Raw genomic sequence first — 23,149 nt, forward strand, 5'->3', positions numbered from 1 at the left:
AGCTTCTTTCTGTCATTTGGCAGTGATGCTCAGGTCCTGGACATGCTCAAGTTAGGACTTGGCTACTGTTGTTAGGAAGTTCTTTAAATTGGTAAAACTGGAAAGAATATGATGGGATGTGGCAAATTAACAGAAGTAGTACTGGCTTTTATGATCAGGTACATGAGTGTCAAAAAGGAGAGATTGCTAAGGCAAACCTGTACTCTAGCTATCAAGGAAGTAGAGGCAGGATTGATAGCTTGAGGCCAGTTTTCATTACCTAGCAAGACATTGTCTGAAAACTAAATGATAAATAGAGTAGGAGAGAAGTCAGCTGACAGGCTCTATCCTGGAAGTTCTGGGTAAGAGTTTTTAAGTTTATATTACTTGTTAAACATTTTCCCAACTTTTGTTTTTATATATTTTTGAGATCTTTATTTTTATTGTGCGTGCACACCTGTGCATGTGTGCATATATTATGCATATGGGTACCTGCCAAGGCCAGAAAAGGGCATCGGTTGGTTCCCCTGGAGCTGAAGTTAGGTGGTTGTGAGCCACCTGGCACACAGGTGTTGGGAACTGAATTGGGGTCTCTGAAAGAGCTGCAAGTGCTTTTAACCTGCACTGTCTCTCCAGCCCTGGGTTTTAGTGTGAGGAGCCTGTGCACTGTCATCATGATGAAGGCAAAAGGCCGTTTTCCTTTACACTTCGATTTACTAATTTCTGTTTCTTAAAATTGGCTTTGTAGTACTGAATTTTAATTTTCAAAAATTTGGATTATATATTTGTTTAATAGCTTTTTTTGTTTGTTTTTTTTGCTGCTTTAGACAGGGTCTCATATATATAACCTTGGTTGACCAGGAACTCACAATATAGACAGACTAGTCTGGTCTTGATTCAGGGATCCACTTGCCTCTGCCTCTAGAATGCTGGGATTAAAGGCATGTGATACTGATACCATTCCTGGACTGGCTTATTTATTTACTTATTTATATTTGTTTACACATTTGTTTGTTTGTTTTGTTTAGACATGGTCTCTAAATAGTCTTGACTGCCTTGGCACTTACTATGTAGATCAGGCTGGCCTTGAACTCACAGAGATACAGCTGCCTCTGCCTTTCAAGTGTTGGGATTAAAGGTGTGGGCCACTACAACTGTTTGTTTTTAGTGTTTTGTAAAGTTAAGGTTAAGTTACTGAGATGTTAGCCCTGGGGGTTTGTCTGTGTGTGTAACTTTGTTTTACACGATAGCTATGAGCATCTGTTGGTAACTTAAAATATGAGGTGCAAATGCCAGTGACACACTTAGTATGGTTGGTGGTAGTAACACACGTAGTAGTACTACTATTAATGGTAGTGACTAAGTATTGATAAGCTAATGCCGTGGTCTTGTGACAGGTGTGGATTGCTTTAACAGTACATCAGTTTACAGATGTGCCTCAATTTAAGACACCTATCTTTATACGTAAAATACTTATCAGTTTATTAACAGGCATTTGTTTTCATTGCCAAAGTAGATTTCTGTTGTTCCTTGGACTAAATATATAATAAGTTATATATTTAAACAGAATAAACAGTTCAGTTTAAGTTGAATTGTTAAATTTTAGAAGACAAATATTTTCTGTAAAGTGAGACATTGAAAATGTTTTTCAGAGTGGCTGGCTGCCTGCCTCCTGTAGAGATGGTTACTGGGAGAAGAAGTAGGCTTCCATTTTAAGAATGAACTCTGACCCCAGTGTTGCTTGGTGCCCATAGTAGTTGTACACTAGGATGCAAGCACACTGCCAAGTGCTTTCTCTGCCAGTAGAGCGGTGTGGGGAGAAGTAGCTGAAGTAAGCTGATGAGCATGGAATAGTACCTATAACTCAGATATTGCCTTGTATTTTAAGATGGGCGATTGTTCTTGACAGGAAGTATTAGTTACCTCAGGGAAGCAGGCAAGGGAGTGGCCACTGTTTCTCCTCCTTCGCTGCTCCTGATACACTGTAACTTTTTTGTGCAGTACCTCTCTTTCCTCGCTGTCCTACACCTTTTACTGTAGTTTGCATTGTACAACTTTATTGTTCCAGCTTAGGCATGCTGTTTTTTCCCTACACTTGATGCCTAGAATTGGGCTGTGGCTAATAATTGGGATTCATCAGGAAGTCCAGACTAGAATTAATTCATTGTGAAATACAAAATATGGGTTCTGTCACTGGGAAACGGCCCGGCAGTGATCATGAAGAGGGTTCTGAAGGCATCACACTCAGAGGGATAGTACTGAAGTCGTGCAGCTGGTTGTTTCCCCTTGTGAGATGAGCTGTTGCATTTAATGACCCCTGAACCAGTGGAGAGGGAGTGCCATGGTGACCTCTCAAAGAGATGAAGGCCTTCTAGAGTCTTGGACTTCAGATAAACAAGCATACAGTCCACCATCTTTGCTTACTGTTGGCTGCCAACATAGAATTATGAGGTTTGGGAATATTCATAGTTTGTGTATTCTTTGAGGGCATGCTGTGGGTGACATACACACATAGTATTTGTGTGGCACAATGTCTGCTGGTATACTTTCAACTTCTTCACATTTCCTGGAGAAAATAAATTCAAAGAAAATGTGGAAGCATCATTTGTCTTATATTACAGTTGGGACCCAGATTCTATATCTAATTTGCTATCTTTAGGTTGCTTTTAAATTTTAATTTCATATTGGTATGCTAAGTGTGAAATTGTGCAGGTGGAAGATTGCATAGTATTATAGACTGAGTATTGTAAGTGTGTGGAGAAGGAGTAACTCAGACCTCTTTTTCTTACTAGGTTAGCGATGCAACTAAGTTAAGGCCAAAGGCAGAGTTTTGTTTTGGTAAGTAGCCATGTTTACATTATTTTATTTTCTAAATGATATCATTCCACTGACCTCCTCTAAGTTGTTTTTAAAAAAAAAAAATGTTTATTTGTGTGTGTGTGTGTGTGTGTGTGTGCGCGCGCACTCAGAGAGAGAGAGTGTGAGAGAGAGTGGGCATGCACACAAGTGTCAAGTAGACATCAGAGAATAATTTAGGAGTCAGTTACCACAGTCCACCATGTGAGTTCAAGGGCTTGAACTCAGACTCAGCGCTTTTACCTGCTGAGCCATCTTGCCAGCCCTGCTTGTAATTTTGTTTGTTAGGCTGATAAAATTTTTATCATTATAAAGGAAAACAGCCACAAGACATAAACCCGTGGCTTAGTGAATTAGTCTGTGAGAAATTCCTTTACAGCCATCATCCCAGGTGAGGGTTAAAACTTTGACTCTGGCTGCCAACCCAAGTCCCTTCCCTCTTGTCATCTTAGTTATAACCTACTCTGCACTCATGTGCAGCTCTTTCGATCTCACCCAGCAGTATTTCAGGTAGTTTTCAGCTTTGTACCTTGTATTCTCTATTGACCACATAAATAATGCAGTGGACTTGGTCTTTTGTGAGGGGAGGAGATATTTACAATTGGAGGCAGGAGGCATGAGGGTGGTAGATTGATGAACAGTACATACTGAACGCCTAGGACACGTCGGGCTGTGGGAGAATGCGGAGTATTGGTGCTGGTGGACAGACAGATAAAATGCCTGCTGCTACCATTCCATCAGCGTCATCCCAGAAGTCAGTAGATAGAGGGGACATAGAGTCAAGGCTGCCTCTGTGAATGAGGATACCCAGGCTGGGCACCAAGTAAATTACAGATCACTTTTACCACCAGTGAGAAGAAATCAGACCTCGTGGGCACAGGTGGGCAAGGAGTATGAACTGGAAGCAGAAGTCAGTGTGGAAGGTTGCCCAGTGCCTGTTGTTATTTTGAGAAAGGGAAGAAAGTAGAGAGCTCCTGAAGTGACTGAGGATGCTGGCTTCCTGCGTGGGAGTTAAGCAGAGAGATGAGTCATGTGGCTTTTGAACTACTGTACTTAAGGTCTTAATCTGGGGTGGATCTGACGATGGTGAGAGAAACTAGAAGACCATTAGAAGAAAAGGTATGGAGACTTGGAGACTTGGCAGCTACCCAGGCAGATTCCATATCCTGGCTATTATGAATAGTACTAACACGGGTTTGCAGGTGTCTCTTTTGTATGCTGGTTTTATTTCCTTTAAGCATATGCCCAGAAGTGGTGTTTAGTTTAGTTTAGTTTTTTATATATGTGGAAAGTAGAGGTAAAGAAAGTAGAAGGGGTCGGGGAAGAAGAGAAACAGTGTGGAACAGGATCCTGGGGTGTGATACTTAATCTTGATTGTCAAGTGGATGGAACCACCATGAAAACAACTCTGTAACAGAGGTGGGAAGATCATCCTAATGTGGGTAGTCTATTACATGTCAGTCATCATTCTCTGCTTCCTGACTGCATACGCAGTGTGGCCCACCACCTCCTCTTCCGGGTACCATGCCTTCCTTCCCTGCTGTGATGGACAGTGTCACCCGGTATTCAAAGCCAGAGTAAACCCTTCCTTCTTTAAATTGCTTTGTCAGATATTTTGTTGTTGCAGTGAGGCAGTAACTAAAACATGGAGCAAGAGAAGGGTCCAGGGAGCGTGGACATACTCCCTGGCACAGTGAGACCTCTTGGCTTTTACAATTAATGGGCATTAATAAATGGAGAAATTTAGAGTGTGTTAAGAGAATCAGTGGTAGGTCAAACAAGATTGCCATCCTCTCTCTCTCTACGTTATAGTGATAGAAGGGACAGAAGTTAAGATTGACCAATTGGTATAAAAAGGGACCATTGAAGTTTAAAGAAAAAGGTACTTTGGGGGCAGAATTAATGTTAATGTTTAAGTTCTTTGCTCTCTTCAGTGTGTAAGAGTGACTTTGTCCTGCAGGTTGATGTTTAGAGCAGTATCTGATGGCAGCCACATGTATCCAATAAGGGAAGCTGTTGTGAACAGACTGAAGTTAGCAACTCAAGAGGCCTACAAAGAAACTCTTGTGAAAATTAGACATTCTCTGCAGATTAGAATTACAGTTACTAAATAAGAGAATGCTTCAGAACCTTGTGATTGAAAGATGTCAGGGCCCATCAACTAACAGAGAACTTTGATAGTTCGAGAGAATAGTATAAACTCACCATCCATAGTCATTGGGCCTAGTTAGAACAGTGATTTTAGTTGATGTCAAAGAGTAAGATGAGCTTCTTGTTAGTCCTTCTGATGGTTTGATAGTCATTCTAAGTGGCAGCATATCTCTAATTACCTAGATACAGTGGGAACGAGAAATACTCCAACCTTACCTTTGATAATGGGAGGGGATTTGAGCAGGTGATACCCAGTGTATAAATATGGAAGCAAACGGAGGAATGGTAGCCAAGTTTGCAGAGCAGAGAAAGACCAATGAAGAGCTAGCCATTTCAGTGTCCTGTCCCACCTTTCTCTAATAGGCTTAGGTAATGGGGCTTGTTTCAGGGACTGGGGGAAGCTACAGTGAGGGGGGACTAAGAACAGGTTCTTTGTTCAGATGTCTTTAGAACAACAGCAACAACAAATAGCCTCTAGTCTCTGTCTCCATCTGGCTCATGTGGGCAGCCACCCTTCCCCCAGCCCAGCAGGGAATGGGATGTGTGGTGTCTCCCGAAATAGAAACTAACACTAATCCCAGAGAAGGGAAGGAATGAGGCACGAAACTGGAAAGGAGGATTAAAGGAGAATCTGAATACTGAATGCAGCCCAGTCCGTGCAGCCCCAGGGAACCTGCAGCCAGCTGCTGCCAGTGATGGGTGGGTAGAGCCATCTCAAGATGCTGACATCTGGATATTTCCACTAGGAGAGCTTGCTGACAGTGAGTGAGCTGTGCAAGGTCGCAACCCCACAACCCAAGTGGGACAACCAGCCTTTTAGTCTTCTTTTAAGATAGTAACAGATGGGCCAGGTTACTTAGTGTCTGAGGAGAGTTATCAGACAGAAAAAGAAACAAGTAATGTAAAACTCAGGAGGAAAAAAAATTTAAAAAGAAACAAAAGGGGAATCAGCAGAAGCTAAAAATGGTAACAGAGAAAGCTGTGTGACAGTCTTACTTATAAACCTTCAGTCTCAGCACTCAAGAGGGTGGCAGGTCCCAGGCCAGCCTGGGCTACATACTGAGCCACTTTCTCAAAATTTAATTAATTAATTGAGGAAGAGAAAATGGGGGATGTGAGAAAGGGCCTAACGTGGCCACACCTGAGCCACAGCCATTTATGGACCATGAGAGAATTAATAGTAAAAAGGAGTCCGATAAAAATGTACTCAGGCCGGGCGTGGTGGCGCACGCCTTTAATCCCAGCACTCAGGAGGCAGAGGCAGGCGAATTTCTGAGTTCGAGGCCAGCCTGGTCTACAGACTGGACAGCCAGGGCTATACAGAGAAACCCTGTCTCGAAAAAACCAAAACCAAAAAAAAAAAAAAAAGTACTCAGATGAAAAGGCAGGAACCAGACCAGCCTCTGACACTATGAGACTCTCGCTTAAAAGGCTTGGCAGCCTGACGGGTCCTGACTTTGTGTTTGTAGTAGTCAACGCTCTCTCTTCCTTTCCCGATCTGCCCTCTTTCCTGCGTGTTATACGCACCTCTTTCCAGTAATTCACGCTCTTTGGAAATCCGAAGATGGTGATAGAGAGGAATACTGTGTCCACTTCTTCTCACTGTCGCTGTTTCTCTGGGAAAGGTGATTGATTCGTACTTGAGGAGATAGGACTCAGACTGTCCTGGAGCCCTGGATCAGCTATCAGCTGTGCTGATTCCTGGCTTCTTAGTTTGTAGCAGATGTCTGTGCCCTTCTTGTCAGAAATAAAAGCATGTGAGATTTTGCTCAAACCACAAGTTATGCCAAGAGTGGCAGGTTTTTTGTTTGTTTTAGTTTTTGGTATTGGGGGCTAGAGATGCAATCCAGATCCTGTGCATGGTTGGCAAACTTTGAGCTATATCTCAAACTGCAAGGAGTTTTTAAATTTAGCTATGTTGGCCTCTTTTTTCCTTAAAAATATCTTCTTATATATTTCTAATTATATTCCTTATATATTTCCTTAATATTTCTCATTGTGTGTATTATACATTTGCTTTGTGCCAGATGTTGCAGTACACAATTAGAATTTTTTTAAAAAATTTTTAAACTTACTATCTTATTTTGTATATATGAGTGCTTTCCTTGCATGTATGTCTGGGCACCACCTGGGACCAGAGTTGCTTCAAACAATATTTTGGAGAAGTTTTGAAAGCATACTGAACTGACTGCTGAAGTTAACAACAACTGCTGTTTGTTGATAGACACAGTTGTGCTGGAACACACACACACATACATATAGACACATACATACATATATACATATATATTTCTTTAAATTTTCCATTCATATAAAAGTACAATTGATGACAGGTTTGTTTTTTGTTTTTTGGGGTTTTTTTTTTTGCTTTTCGGATGAATTTTTTTCTGTGGCATTTCATGGGGTGTACTTTGACTTCTTCTCTGTGACCCTAAGCTTAGCCAGGGAGCTCTGGTTAGAATGCCTCACTCTCAGGCCCAGTTCCAAAGTCTTGTGTTTGAAAAATAATTTTGTTTTTCCCTTGAGGGTTTTCATTTCCTTCTTCTCTTGGTCATATTCATCTGAGTGCTGGTGTATTAATTATTCAGGGTTATGGTGGAGGCTCTTCAAAGTTTTTTGTTTTCATTTGGTTTTGCGACAGGGTCTCTCACTCTGTAGTCCTGGCTGTCGTAGAACTCACTGTGTTGACCAGGCTGACTTTGGACTCACAGAGGCCTGCCTCTGCCTCCAAGAATTCTGGGATTAAAAGTATGTGCTACCATACCTGGCCTTGGAAGTTGATATTTGAACAATTTCAATTCCTACAGTAGTAGTTGATTTTCTTCACAAATGCATATGATATAAATAGGTGTGAAGAGCCCCTTATGGCTTGTAGACAGCTGTTTGCAGATGTGTTTTATGAAGTGGATCATCTCAGGCCCCAAGGGGTCATTTGTAAATTTCATAGAAAGTGTGCCCTTAATCCCAGAATTTGGAAGGCAGAGCCTGGTGGATCTCTGAGTTTGAGGCCAGCCTGGTCTGCATACTGAGGATGTAGGCCAGCCAAGGATACATAATATCTCAAAAGTAAAAGGTTTGTTTTATATTTTTTGTTGTTTTTGTTTGTTTGTTTGTTTACTTGTGTGTGTGTGTGTGTGTGTGTGTGTGTAAAAGCTCCAAGTGTATTTAAAATTAAATTAAATACAGACATTATTTTTGGGCTAAAAATATTATAGAGGCTAAGACATAAAGATGCTTATAAGCCTAAGTTATGGAGGTTTTCAAATATATGAAATCTACAAGATTAAAGGGAAAACTGATAGGATATTTGTTTTATCAAAGCTACCATACCAGTAAGAATTCCTGACAGACTGGGGCGAGTGCTTGTGATAAAGCAGTCGTTACTAGAAAAGCTCCTGCAGATCAGGAAATTCCAGCTGAGCAGCTCCAGAGAAGTAAGTCAGCACAGGAAATGCAGAACTCATGGAGCAATGGCAGGTGGTGGAGACACAAAACAAATTCAGATTCAAAGGAGGTCTGCTTATTTACTGATTGGCAACTAATTAGGTCACTAATAGAGTGCTGTATCAGTGAGGGTCTGTTGAATAGAAACACCATTTAAGGCATTTCTCTGTCCCAAGGTAATTATTACAGGTGGTTAGATGTTTCAGTGACTCAAACTTTGCTGACTCTGTGGCTAGGAGACAGGAGGACAGAGGTAAGACAAAGCCTTAGATCTGGAGGGGCTGCTGCCAGGAAGCTATGAAATAGAGGTTTAGACTCAGCCCTTAAGCTTCAGGACTTTAAAGCAAGGCTGTATATTTAGCACAAATGCTAATAACAATACAGATGAGAGTTATTAGAAACCTCGTGGACACAATTGGCAATTGGGAAGACGCTTTTGTATAGGGATTCAGCTTTTTGTTTGTTTTGTTTTGTTTTGTTTTGTTTTGTTTTACTGAGACAGGGTTTCTCTGTGTATCAGCCCTGGCTGCCCTGGAACTTGCTTTGTAGACCAAGTTGTCCTCAAAGTCACAGAGATCTACCTGCCTCTGCTTCCTGAGTGCTGGGATTAAAAGTAGGAGCCACCATAAAGTGCAAGAGGATAGTGGATCCCCTGGAGCAGGAGGTTCAGACAGTTGTGAGCTGTCAGGTGGGTGCTGGGAATTAAAGCCAGGTCCTCTGGAAGTATAGCCAGTGCTGTTAACTACTGAGTCATCTTTCTAATCCCCTCAAACAAAATTTTTAAATGTTAATTCTCTGTGACTCAATAAGTCTATATGAAGAAAATTATTCCACAGAAATACTGGCTGAAGTGTGAAGGAATCTCCCCAAGTGATACTTTATTGTGATGGCCTGTGTTAACTGAAGTATGCATCATTGGAGGACTGACTCACTATTTAGCAGTATCCTCATTTAGTGAAGGCTGGCCAGAAAAGAGTTCTGCCTGTGTAACTTAGCGATGAAAACAGTGGTTTTTTTATCTTGTAAAATCCAAGAGTTACAGTAAAACTTTTATAGATGTTCTAAACAGAATTTAGAGGTAACAAGTATAATATTTCATGCACTTTTTTTTTTTGACAGTTATGAATGCAGGAATGAGAAAATACTTTCTACAAGCTAATGATCAGCAGGACTTAGTGGAGTGGGTAAATGTCTTGAACAAAGCTATAAAAATTACAGTAAGTATTTTTTTTTGAAAAAGTTTCCCTTTACAGAAGTAATGTTTACATTATAAAAATGTGTCTAATGTCCTCAGTTTACCAACAGATTGCAGAGTCAAGCTTGGTTTAAAAGCTGTGTACTGACTGTGAGCCTCTGTCTAGTGTGTGGGGACTTAGGGCCTTGAAGGCTTTCCCCGTGTCCTTAGGGAGGATCCACATTTCTGTACATGCTGATTGTGCTTTTGTTTTGCATCTAGAATAGGATAAGAGGCTTTGACCACATACTCTGAGAATGGCATACGCTTTCTCCTTTTCTAAGCCATGACAGGAGAAGGTAGGTGTGGGCTGGGGCAGGTACAGGTCTGGGGATGAGTCTGAAGAGCTGTGGTAAGCAGAGGGTTCTGCCTGTGTGCTCTCGTGATGTCTGAGGCTCTGGACTTCTTTCACCTGTCCTTTCCCCTGGAGTTCCATGGCCTGCCGCTCTTCCCTCTGCTGATGCTACAGTGGCTGCTTAACAACTCTTTTCTTTTGGTTGGTTTCAAAAATGAACACCAGTACTTACTGTTACTGGGCCAGCAGGCAGGCTTCAGATGAAAGTTTGCCCTTAGCTTTCCAGAAAGATGAGCTGTGGATTCCTGCGCCCTGGACCCTGAATCTGTGGTGCAGTGAGCAAAGAACCCCTTCTTAAAGTCAGCCAAGCTTTTCTGAGCAAGTTGCTGCTGCTGCTGCTGTGCACACGGACTGCCTCTCTGCACCTTCCCTCCTCACACAGAGTAGACTGCCTGGACAGGGGTGGGAGGGACTCCTCCTGTGTGGGGCTGTATCAGCTAAAGTTTGTTCTTACTGAGTACAGTCATTTACTGGTCCTGGTCTACACAAGTGCCCTGAAAAGCAGTGCGTAAAGTCCTCATCTAAAGTGAGTGACTCCGTGTTTATGCCACACTGCAGCAGACTTCAGATAGCCAACCAAGGCTGTCCTTAGTTAGGTCACATTTTTTTGTATTGCACCAGAACAGCTTGTTACCACATGACAGAAAACACCCACACACCGCGTCTGATCTGTTCGTGAAGCAGAAGTTATTTGGGGACTTTTGCAGTTTCAGGAAAGCAGTATTTTTGAACAGACTCAGAAGTTTATGTTCTTATAAGGTCTTAGTCGATCGTTTTGAGCCCCTAATAAATGTTCCCTACCCAGAAGATGTGTTTATGGAGACTGCATGTAGTACTTTCCTGAATTCATTTTTCACAGTTTACAATAATAAGCAGAACTGGCTACTTTTAGTGATTTGGAGAAAAGTGGAATGAATAGACCCAGCATTTTACCAAGTTGGAATGCCTTGAGTTGTTACTTCATTTATTTGTGGAACTAAGTTTTTCACGTGCCATTGCAAACTTTTCAGCACGGAGGAGAAACTAACAGTGTTTAAGGTATAGACCTTTCATTAGCTCTTGTGATCTTGCAGCTTTATTTTATATGACATTTTTACTGTTTTTAGATAGATCTCGATACTGATTTTCATGAGTTTATAGTTCATATTTAGAAAGGTTAATACAAGTAAGATACAGAAGTCATCAGTGAAGTAAGTGACCTGAATGTAGAATTGGTAATCGACTGGAGCCAATTCCAGGCAAACAGGAGAATGAGAGAATCCCAGGCTTTACTACGTTATGTTTCGTTGGTGCTGGAGAGATGGCTAAGTGGTTAAGAGCACTGGCTGCTCTTGCAGACGACTTGGGTTTGGTTTCCCGTACCCATGTGACTGTCCATAACTATCTGTAACTCCAGTTTCAGGGAACACATACAATACTGTCCTCTGGCCTGCGGGTACAGACATGTAGCCAAAACACCCCATACACATAAACTTTTAAAAAAAAAAAGTTAAAAATAGATATTTTGTTAATTAATTAATTTTTTATTTTATTTTTTTTGAGACAGGGTTTCTTTGTGTAGCCCTGGCTGTCCTGGAACTCACTCTGTAGACCAGGCTGGCCTTGAACTTAGAAATCTGCCTGCCTCTGCCTCCCAAGTGCTGGGATTAAAGGCGTGCAGCCCATGCCCGGCCTCTTAAATTCTTTAGAATAAAAATTCTACCAGTTTAGACCTTATAGGCATTTTGCACATTTAAATATATTGGAGTGTGACATGTCTAATTTCATATTTAAATGGACAATAATTTACATGTAGGATCTTTGAAAAATTAATATTCCCATTTTAACACACGTAGTTTACCTTCCTTTTGAACCATTCCAAATGATATTTTGATCAACTAATTTAGTGGTCTACCGAGTACTATGTAATCTATACGTTTAAAATTTACAATTTGTTTTTCAGAGTGTGGTTTCAGCCTAGGGATTGTTAGAGCACTGTGGCTAAGAGCATGGTGATGAGTTGAGTGTTCGGTTTTAGGCGTGTACGGCCATAGTTCACTGCCCTTCACAGCTATAGTCTGGGTAACATTGTAAATTCTTTCCTAAATGTTTAAAGAAGAAAAGAAAAAAAGATTTGTAAAAGGTCAATATTAAAAGAAATAATCTTGAAGGATATTTTTACTGACTTGAGTTTTAAAAGTCAAAAGTGGAAGCAGGCTTTCAAATGTGTTAGTCTACTGTCAGTGTAGCAGCTCCTGGTCCCTTGCTGGTTGGGAGAGTGGTGAAGATGGCCATAGTTTTTTCCTAAGCAGAAGTCCACTATTTCTAAAATGTCTTTTTCCACCATAAGTTCTAACTTACAAGCTAGTCTTTTAAAGTTGTAGCAGAAATTTCACAGTGATTTTTTTTTTTTTTTTTTTTAAATGACAGCTGGGACAAGTAAGCTGAATTTTGGGTTAAAGAACAACCGGGCCGCCCTGCAGTGTTAACCAGGCCTTTGCGAGCCAGGCAGGTCAGATGGAGAGACACTTCCTGTGCAGGTCTTGCCACCCAGGAACTCATCAAATACTTTAGGTCTGCTCCGTCCTCTAGCTCTGCCCTCATTCCTGCTGAGTGGAATTTTACTCCCTTGTAACTTTTGAGAAGTCTGTAGCCTTTTTATTTATGCTAGTCATAAATGCTGAAGTCTGTTTTACTCAGTTTTTCTTCTCATTATTTTCTTTTCTGATATTGGGACATTCTATTGTGGTCACAGTAAATGCCTGCTAAGGACACATTTAGATCCCTCCTATGAAATCGTCCCGTGGAGCAGAAGCACATTAGGTACCTGGCTGTCCTCTGCCCGTTGATTTGGCTCTCCGGTGCTCATTCACAGTTGGCTGATTTGCAGGTGGCGTGGGGGTTCTTCATCTTAGTGTTTGGATTTGACTCACTTTCATTCAGAGTTGGTTTTGTAAATTCTAAGGGAGTTAATTTATTTCTGAATTCCTTGAAAACAAGGTTATTTCAACTTAAGTAATTTTTATTGTAAACTGTCGCTCAAGTGTTGGGAATTGTGCCCTGCTTAGGCTTCATTTGAGGGCTGTCAGCAGAGGGCCAATTGCACAGGAAAGGATTTTCAGCATGACCTGTTTCTTCTGTATTAAGGACTTTTCAGAAATCCTTAGGCGTAGCAGAACCCTCACCCTGGAGGATAATTGCTGTTCCTCCTGCAGGTCACCACAGAGCACCAGTCTCAGGTCATCTGCTGGATAGATTGTCTTTGTGGCTCAGATTCTCTTACTGTTGCTGTTTGCTGATTACAGTGAGTTCACAGGACCACACTTAGGAAAATGACTGAAGTAAATTGTGTGATTCTAGAAACTGCACTAGATTTCATCTGCAAGTTCTACTAGTATGTGTTATCCTAATTCTAGCCAACACTTTGTCTCCTGTTGTAATCACCTTCAGAAGGCACATAGAATATGGCCTCTGAGGATTCCACAGACATTCGAGATTGACCTCCTTTCTCTGCTCTTCCCTCTCTTTCTCCTTTGTGTCTCCTGTGTGGAAGTATGCATTTGATGCTAAAGAAAGCTGCCAGGGCCTGAGGAAAGCCTGCCAGGGAAAGCAGTGGGAGAAAATGACATTAAGATATAAGCCGTTCTTACCCAGGACCTGCTAGGTTCCTAGTGTGTGTGGGTTGAGATCTTACACACAGTCTGTGTGCTTATTCAGTACTTTGAAGATAGCTTCTTTGTAAATAAAAGTGTCTGCATTGTACGTCAGCTTTTTTCCAAATCCCATGAGCATAGTGTGATGGACAATGACAACACAGCATGGACAGTGTGTGAAATACAGCCCGGCCCCTCCAAAGCACCTGTTCCTGCCGAAACTGCAGTTTCAGGGAGATGTTTTAGAGACTCGCTCTGGGGATGGAGCCTGGCAACCTACAGATTTTAGTGATGTTCCTGGTAATGTCTTAACGTACATGCCCGCCTTGGATGGACTCACATTAGTACATTAGTACATTAACCTGCCTTGGATGGACTCACATTAGTACATGTAGGGCCTGTGACTGCTGTTAGTAATTTCTCTGTAGTTCACAGGTGATTTAGTTTTAACTTAAATGTTTTTATACCATTACGTTTGCAGCTGTCGTTCATAATGTTGATGAAAGACTGTGAGGACACCTGAATAAAATTCTCTGAAAACCATACTCAGAAGCCGGGTGTGGTGGCGCACGCCTTTAATCCCAGCACTTGGCAGGCAGAGGCAGGTGGATTTCTGAGTTCGAGGCCAGCCTGGTCTACAGAGTGAGTTCCAGGACAGCTAAGGCTACACAGAGAAACCCTGTCTCGAAAAACCAAAAAAACCAACCAACCAAACAAACAAAAAACCCCCATACTCAGTATGTAATTGATGTTGAGAGTGTTTTATTTTATAAAGTTGTCTAGAATGTAGTTCAGCAGGGATCTCAACCTGTGTTGCCTGCTCCCTGTAAGCCCCTGCTCCTTCTTAAGCTGCTGAGAGTTGGCCAGGGAGGAAGGAGGAAGCGTATAAGTAATGACCAGGACAGTCCGAGTGCTTGGGCTAAAATACTGTAAATAAATAGATTATTATATGTCAGTTATCTAAAACTAGGTGCAAGTCCTGTGCGATGGGAGGGTTGCAGATGCAGTTCTTGTTGCACAGGAATCTCTCTCACTCTTCCAGGTACCAAAGCAGTCAGACTCACAGCCGGCCTCCGACAGCCTGAGTCGCCAAGGTGACTGTGGTAAGAAGCAAGTGTCTTACAGAACTGACATTGTTGGTGGTGTGCCCATCATCACGCCGACGCAGGTAACGAGTCAGCGCTTCTGCTCCGTGCAGGCCTCAGGACTGCACACTGACCCTTTCCTTTTCATCCAAGCTGAAACAGAGTGTCTTGTCTGAATTCATTCAATATTTCTATCCTGTGAAAGCTTTTAATTTGGTTTCCAATTAGAGAGGGTTTTACAAACTTGTGTATTTTGATTATAAAAAGGATCGGAAGTCACACAGATAACTAACTACTCTGTCCTTTGAGCTGAACTCTTTGTATTTTCCCTGCAGAAGTGGATGCGGGAGTTACATGTGAGACTTTGTAGCAGCGTATCTCACAGCAGTCTTAAGAAGTTACTCTGTCTCACTTGTAAGGACCGCAGAGGTCTGCCATGATTTACAGACCTCCCTTAGCAAACAAACGGAGAGGTTTTCTTTTCTTTTCTTTTATTTAACAATGTTGTGATGAACATTCTTATACCTTAAGCATTGGAGACTAACTCTGGGGGCCTGTACATGCTAGGAAGCCCTACCACTGAGCTTTATCTTAGTTTTTACAAGTATTTTTGCTTATGACAGCATCTGAAAGAGTTGTACAAGCTATCCTTGAATCTGCTTTGTAACCCAGATAAGCCTTGGACCTTAGCTCCTCCTGCCTCAGCTTCCTGGGCAGCTGAAATTACAGGTCTACACCAAGATTAATTAATTCTTGTAAGTAAAGTTGCTGAGTTAGAGTATACAGATATGTGGGTAATTGTGTGTTTGTGTGTATGTGTTGGTTTTTTTTTTTTTTTTTTTTTCCTGCAACCCTGGCTATTTTGTATCCTAAAAGCACTGATCGGCCTGGGTATTAGGAAAAATAAATTTATGTACTTTTAAAAAAAGATTTATTTATTTTTAATATTTATTTACTTATTATGTATATAGCATTCTGTCTGCATGTATGCCTGCAGGCCAGAAGAGGGTACCAGACAGATCTCATTATAGATGGTTGTGAGCTACTATGTGGTTGCTGGGAATTGAACTCAAGACCTCTTAAAGAGCAGTGCTCTTAACCTCTGAGCCATCTCTCCAGCCCAAGATTTATTTATTTATATATTAATTTGAGTACACTGTCGCTGTTTTCAGATGCACCAGGAGAGGGCATCGGATCCCATTACAGATGGTTGTGAGCCACCATGTGGTTTCTGGGAATTAACTCCGGACCTCTGGAAGAGCAGTCAGTGCTTAACCACTGAGCCATCCCTCCAGCCCAAGAAAATGCACTTTTAATACAAATCCAAGTATTATTAGTTGTGAAATCAAGAATTTGAAGTGACGGCTGTTGCCAGTGTTGGATATGCTTGCTCAGTGCTTCTGTGACTTCTGATTTTTTGGGTTTTTTTTGTTTGTTTGTTTTGTTTTGCTTTTTTCCCCGAGACAGGGTTTCTCTGTATCACCCTAGCTATCCTGGAACTCACTCTGTAGACCAGGCTGGCCTCGAACTCAGAAATCCGCCTGCTTCTGCCTCCCAAGTGCTGGATTAAAGGCGTGCGCCACCACTGCCGGGGCTGGGACTTCTGATCTTAACAGATTCTGATGCTGTGTAGACCTTTAACATTGTAACATGCACTATCTCATTTTAAGCCACTTGCCATAGGAGTGTGATTAGTGGGGAGAATTCTCATAACATCAATAAATTACATTCAGTATATTTTTCTATGTTTGGCAAAGGGTATTATTATCATTATTATTATTATGCCAACATTAGGTGGCTTTTTCTAAAAAGAGTGATTTTAGGCTTCTAAACTTGTGATGGTAAGTAGCTGGGCTGAGCTTTTCTCCTTACCATGGCTCACGTTGGCTGTTGGTATGAAGATGTGTTAAGACACTAGTGTGATGTGCCTATGGCTGCTGTAGATTAGGTTCGACAGAAAATGTCGTTAAAAACATTTCCAAGAATGCTACTGTTTTATTGTAATATAGAATTAAGAATTACAGAGTAGCATTTCGACAATATAGATTCAAGAAAATGTTAAATTTCACTGAGATGGTTAATTTATTTGAAATCTATTATATTGTGTAAACCGTTAAGTGTTAAATTAGTGTTGACCTGTTTAAGTTACAGGTTGAAATTTCCTTGTGATATAACTGACAATTGAGACTTAATTGTTCTTTGGAGTTTTTTGGAGTTCTTAAAATTTTAATTGACAGGCTGGAGAGATGACTCAGCGGTTAAGAGCATTGTCTGTTCTTCTAGAGGTCCTGAGTTCAATTCCCAGCAACTACATGGTGACTCACAACCATCTGTAATGGGCATCTGATGCCCTCTTTTGGTGTGTCTGAAGATAGTGACAGTGTACCCACATACATGAAATAAATAAATAAATAAATAAATAAATAAATAAATCTTTAAAAAAAAAAGAGGCTGGTTCTGGTTCTCTTAAAAAAAATTAACTGACTGACTTGTGGAATTGTAGCTTATAGATGCTGTAAATAACCAGGAAGTCTTGGGCATGGTTATAGTCACTTAGTTTTAAATACTACAAAGATTAGATAAAGAACTTTTAGACTTGATATCAGATACATTGTCCATAAAAGGACTGACGATTGCATATCATCAGTATTTCAAATGCTTGTTTTGTAAAAGACCCTGTTCAGAGGATGAATAGAAAAGATAAATAGAAGAAAAGTTTATAAGCTACTTATCCAGCAAAGGATTGTTATCTACAGAAAGAACTCTCAAACCCAAAACTTAACAAACCAAAAGTCCTTTTAAAGTAGACAAAGACGTTTCACCAGCAGCACTTAGTCTAAGTGAGCTTTGCTAAGTTTAGGTTTATGAAGGTTTTGTTGTTGTTGTTAATTGAATACTTTGTATGTGTGCATATGGGAGGGAGGGAGGAAGAAAGGAAAGAAAGAAAGAAGAAAGCCAGCCAGCCTCGCCCCAAGAAGAAGCACAAGAGACAGGAGTTTTGCAGAACTAGAAATGGGTGCTTGTGGTTGATCAGGAACAAGGAAGTTGAGATTAAGTGTCACAGGCTTACATTTTTTCTGAGGTAACATTAATGTAAGTATTTAAACTTAGAGCAAGAAAAAACTTTTTTTTTTTTTGCTTCATTTTAGAAAGAAGAAGTAAACGAATGTGGTGAGAGTCTGGATAGAAACAATTTGAAACGGTCACAGAGCCATCTTCCTTACTTTGCTCCTAAGCCACCTTCAGACAGTGCAGTTATCAAAGCTGGGTATTGTGTGAAGCAAGGAGCGGTGGTGAGTAGCTTACCTGTAGCTGGGAAGTAGGGAAGATGCGTGTCCCAGCAAGCTTGCAACTCAGAGCTCAAGTTGTGTGCTTTATTCTCTGAAAGACCCAGAGTGGAGAGCAGGCTGTTGCTGGGAAGGGTGTAGAGGGTTTGCCCCATGATTATCACCCAGTTACTTCCTTGGTCTCTGGGCAGTTGGGCAAGTTATGCCTATATCCACCAGCACTTAGTCTAAGTGAACGTTACTAAGTTTAGGTTTATGAAGGTGGTTGTTGTTGAATTGAGTACATGTGTGCATATGGGTAAGGGAGGGAACTTGAGCATGTATGTGCTCTGAGGTCAGAAGACAGCTCTGTCAGTTCTCCACTTCCACCTTCACCTGGATTCCAAGGTTCACATTTAGGCAAGTGCCTTTACCTGCTGAGTCATCTTTGCCACCAGAAAGTCCCGGGGAAAGAAAGAGGAGACCAGAGGTTTCCCAAGACAGACCGTCTATAGGTTGAGGCAGAATCTCCCTCAGGCTGTATGGCTTAGCTGTGGGCTTTTAAGGAGGTAAACTTTATTCCTAAATCTAAAGAAAAATTTTTACAGATTTTTTTGCTTAATTTTCAAACCTATTTTATTTTTATATGTATTTTTATTTTATATGTATTATCTTCAATGTATATCTGTGTGCCATGTATATGGAGTTCTAGTGGAGGCCAAAAGGAGGTGTAAGAGACCCTGGAGCAGTTTCCCAGTAGAAATGGTTGTGTTGCCGTTAGAGTGCTAGGAGTTGAGCCTGGGTCTTCTGGGAGACCATTCTTTTTTTTTTTTTTTAATTTATTTTTTATATGTAAGTACACTGTTGCTGTCTTCAGACACTCCAGAAGAGGGAGTCAGATTTTGTTATGGATGGTTGTAAGCCACCATGTGGTTGCTGGGATTTGAACTCCGGACCTTCGGAAGGGCAGTCGGGTGCTCTTACCCACTGAGCCATCTCACCAGCCCCCTGGGAGACCATTCTTAACCACTGAGCCATCTCCCCAACACTACTTACAGATGATTTAGGGTATTTAAACACTGATAAGAATATTTGTATAAAAGGGTATTAAACATTTTCTACATGGGTTTGCTCTATTTTGTATTTATTGTTGACCTGTTAAATATGAAATATTTGAGAAAGGACTCATGCATGTTGTAGATAGAGAGACCTGACGGGTTAATGACATTTCCCATGCTGATTTTTACCTTGTGGGCTGGGCTGACAAGAAGGGAAGAGGTGAACACCTCTTTCTTTTCCACTGTTCCAGATCAAAATCGTGAAATATCAGAGTTACTCATAAACTCTGAGAATGAGCTGCCCAAGGCCAAGACCGTCCTTCAAGGCTTGGTTAGCAGGGAAAGGGGTCATTAACCATCTCCCTTCGGAATGGGGTGTTGTTTCCGAGTACTTGGCATTTTGGATTGTGGGTTCATATTGGAATGATTAAAGGGTGATGAACATTTGACATTCTTTGAAGCCTCTGTCTGTTCTTCTCTGGTAGATGAAAAACTGGAAGAGAAGATATTTTCAATTGGATGAAAACACAATAGGCTACTTCAAATCTGAACTGGTATGCAGTCGCTTCATACATATGCCTCCAGGTGCTTGGCAGGTCACACTGCAGTGCTTGTGTGATTGTATGTTTGTGTGCCATTCTGGTTTTCTAATGGCCCAGTTCTGGTTTTAAGTGCACCCGTATTTCAGTCTATTTGGTTGTAATGCATTCGGTTAGTTATGTATTTCTTAAATATGTTTTAAGTAAAACTACCTTCAAGGAAGTGTTCCATCTTGATAGATCTAAAATTCTCGACAGCCCCACATGTAACTCTCTGTCAGAGGGACATTAGAAGAGGAGGTGTAGGAAATCCTCCAAAAGCAACATTCAGCCCTCTGCATGTCTGTCAACCTCCTCTCCCCTGCTGCATGTTAACTTGCTCTTTTCCTGTTTCAGATCACCTCTTAAGTTGTTTCTCTTGAGATAGCTTTTTCTAAAGGCAGAGTCAAAGACTGAGTCTCCCTCCTTCCTTGTTTGAGTTATGCACCATTAAGATGTCAATCCCCCTCTTCTATAAAACTGTGGGGCTTTCATATGCTGCATACTCTGAATGAGGGCATCAGAACAACTTTGTCCAGATTAGCTTCCTGCCCTGGTACATATGTTCCATGCCTGTGTTGTTCTGTGTAGGCTGTGTGTGGCTTTTGGGTGCTGGTAATGTGACCAGTGTGGTAAGGAAGTGAGTTTATTTCATTTCAAAATTAAAACCAATTTCATTTAGTAATTTAAATTTACAGTTCCTCATAGGCAGTGTTCTGTATTGGGAGCATCTTAGGGGTCAGTTATTTTAGAAAGCTATAAAGGCCAGAAGCAACCTATATAGTCTGCTGTAGACTGTCAGAGCCCATGTGCAGTGAGGAAGCTGTCTTTCCCTGCCTGAAGAACCAAGGGCAGAAAGTGGGAAGTAACAGACTAGAATGGTCACATGCATACTTGTCAATAAAATGAGGCAATATATCAAGGATAATAGAAACCAAGGTTCTTGGGATAAAAGCACAGCTTCTTGCTATAACTTAACAGACATAGACATAAATATATGTTCTTGTGTGAGTGCATTTAAATATAAAATATACTGTAGCTCCGTGTCTTAAGAAAATGATCATTTCTTCCCAAAAGAACCCAGACTTCATGGAGAAATGGCAGATTCTGTGGCCGGGCAAGAGAAATAAATGCACGGTTGGCTGGAATGTCTTACATCAGAAAGCAAGAACATGCTGAGAAAATGCTAGTCACCCAGTAGTCACCTTACAAATAGTCCCCTTACCAGATCATGGGCAGCGAGAGTATCAAAACACACAATGTTTATAACGTATTACAGTGCAAATATATATCTCTGTGTGCTCAGATAGATATGAGTAGATGGGTGGTGACTGAGCTCTTGTAGCTACAGTGAAGGAATAACAAGATGCTAAACAGGAGTGGGACAGCGATCTGAAATAACCACTCAGCACAGTGGGAGGAGAGCAGCTGTACAGGAAGAAGGCTGGCAGCACCACGCCCACCGGGCAGTCAGGTTCGATGAATTCAGTGGTGGCGAGAATGTCGGAACCTTGCGGGAGAGCAGGAAACGCACAGTGCGTCAGTCCTGTGCTGCCCCTGCTAACAGGATAGTCTGCGTTCAGTCCCCAGGTCACAGGAGCCACGTCCAAGGGAGGGGGCAGCCTACAAAATACAGTAATGGCTGTCATCTGCAGGAGTCTGTTCCTCTTTCTAGAGGAGTGAGGAACTCTTCTACACTAAACAGAAAGAGACAGCGAGAACACTGTCCCTGTAGGGCTGTGTGACCCACCTGCTGACTGGTGGCAGTAACGTGAGCACTTCAGGGTAGCATGCGGATTGCAGCAGCTCAGCTCCAAGCGGCTGTTCTTAGGCTCTTTTGTAAATTCATGATTGGTTCAGTGTTCAAGAAAGACAGAAAGGTGGGGAGAACTTTCTGGTAGAAAAACAAACAGGAATTACAAGCGGCTCATTCGGAAAGATTACGCTGAGTGTGGAGTGGAGTGGCAGCGTGCATGGCTAGTGTGTGTGTGTGTGAGTGAGGCCTTGGGTTAGAGCCGCAGCACTCCTAAGCACTACAAATCACTAAAGGTCTTCAGAAGTCCGTGACGACGCTCAGTGTCACTCAAGCTTCGGGGGATACAGGTGTGAGTGCACGGATAGTACTCACCAGTCATGAGGAGGCTGCGTCTGAGTGAAAAGCTCCCATACCCACTGTCCTCAGAGAAAATAAGTGGAGAGAAGAAATAGTATTTCTTCAAATTCTGTGTAGGTGAATGATGTTAGAAAAATCACCATTTGGCAGGCAGCTATGCCAATAATGATTTCAGGTAAGAATCTTCGATACTTGTAAGACCAGTGGGAGATTTTTGTTTTAAAATCTTAAAATCAAGTACTGCATAGATAGGCTCCAAGTGTCTCAGTAGAATACTTACTGGTCCTAGTGGTCCACCATGAACAAGTCTGCTGCTTAGTGACTGTCACTGAAACCAGAAACCGAGCTTCAGACAACAGTGGGTGTGGTGGCATGAAACTAGAGCTGTCCTGCTGCTGCAAGTCTCAGAAGGTGTTGGTCTGAGAGTAGCTCCATGTAAGATGGCTCGCTTTTGACAGGAAATGTCCTGCGTGTGCTTTTTTGCTAGGAGAAGGAACCTCTGCGGGTGATACCACTTAAAGAAGTGCACAAAGTCCAGGAGTGCAAACAGAGGTAAGGAAGGACCGCCTGACGCTGGCACAGCGCTGTCCGAAGAAGCAGGCCGCCCTCCCTCAGTGATGAGCTTACAGCCTGCTGCGTTCAACCCACTGACATTTCAGAAGTAGTTCAGTAGTAGAAAGGAAAAATTATTATAAACAATTTCTGAGATTTAACAAGTTGATGTATTTTTAGTTTTCAAAGGTGCTGCAGAGCAGGTTGTTGCAAGAAGTTGCATCAGCCGTGCCATGATGAGTTGAATGAACTGTAAACCCTTGGACTCTAACGTTGCTTTATGCATCTTCTGTAAATGAGCTGTGTAAAGCATGTGAATAGTAATGCAAAGCTGGAAAAGGCTGGGTGGTTTTGTTAAATTAGCGTTTTCTTTCTAACATTGATTGTCACTGAGTAAACAGCTGAAACTGTCAAACTGACTCACCTACAACAACTGGTGATCGTTTTTCATGACAGTGACATAATGATGAGGGACAACCTGTTTGAAATCGTGACGACATCTCGGACTTTCTATGTGCAGGTAAGACACTCCTTGGGGATCATAGATTCTCTTACAAGAAGTTAATAACATTTAGAGGTGAAATAAATGTAAATAAAGCTCTTTGGTGTTAATGAATATAATTTAGCAGCATATTGAAGGCTGTCAGGTGGTGGTGGGCGTAGGATCAGACCTGCGAGTGCTGTTAGGAATTGGTGGCATGGATCAAAGTTACATTTGGAAGAAAGGAAATCCTGTTTTACTTATTTTAGTTCATGACTTCAAATGTATTATCTTTTTGTGTTTTTCTTTAATATAATTTTTGGTAATTTTATAAGAAGAAAAGTTTCAAATATAAATGAAATTAT

The 23,149-nt window shown here is 41.5% G+C and overlaps 1 protein-coding gene across 22 annotated transcripts in view; it reads left to right on the forward strand.

Moving 5' to 3' along the window:
• Plekha1 (pleckstrin homology domain containing, family A (phosphoinositide binding specific) member 1) overlaps positions 1–23,149 on the forward strand; it is a 52,944-nt gene that overhangs the window by 22,081 nt on the left and 7,714 nt on the right. For 16 of the 22 annotated variants that reach the window (XM_017321904.2, NM_001357696.1, NM_001346515.1 and 13 more), the window contains 7 exons: positions 2,772–2,817; positions 9,550–9,647; positions 14,694–14,819; positions 17,886–18,029; positions 19,546–19,614; positions 22,239–22,303; positions 22,760–22,823. In XM_017321904.2, coding sequence (XP_017177393.1) covers positions 2,772–2,817; positions 9,550–9,647; positions 14,694–14,819; positions 17,886–18,029; positions 19,546–19,614; positions 22,239–22,303; positions 22,760–22,823 — 612 coding nt within the window. The remainder of the gene's footprint in view (positions 1–2,771; positions 2,818–9,549; positions 9,648–14,693; positions 14,820–17,885; positions 18,030–19,545; positions 19,615–22,238; positions 22,304–22,759; positions 22,824–23,149) is intronic. The other 6 variants (NM_133942.3, XM_006507150.1, XM_030241937.1 and 3 more) reach the window with 1 other exon arrangement.

Source organism: Mus musculus, chromosome 7 (genome assembly GCF_000001635.26).
Source record: "Mus musculus strain C57BL/6J chromosome 7, GRCm38.p6 C57BL/6J".
Taxonomy (NCBI): domain Eukaryota; kingdom Metazoa; phylum Chordata; class Mammalia; order Rodentia; family Muridae; genus Mus; species Mus musculus.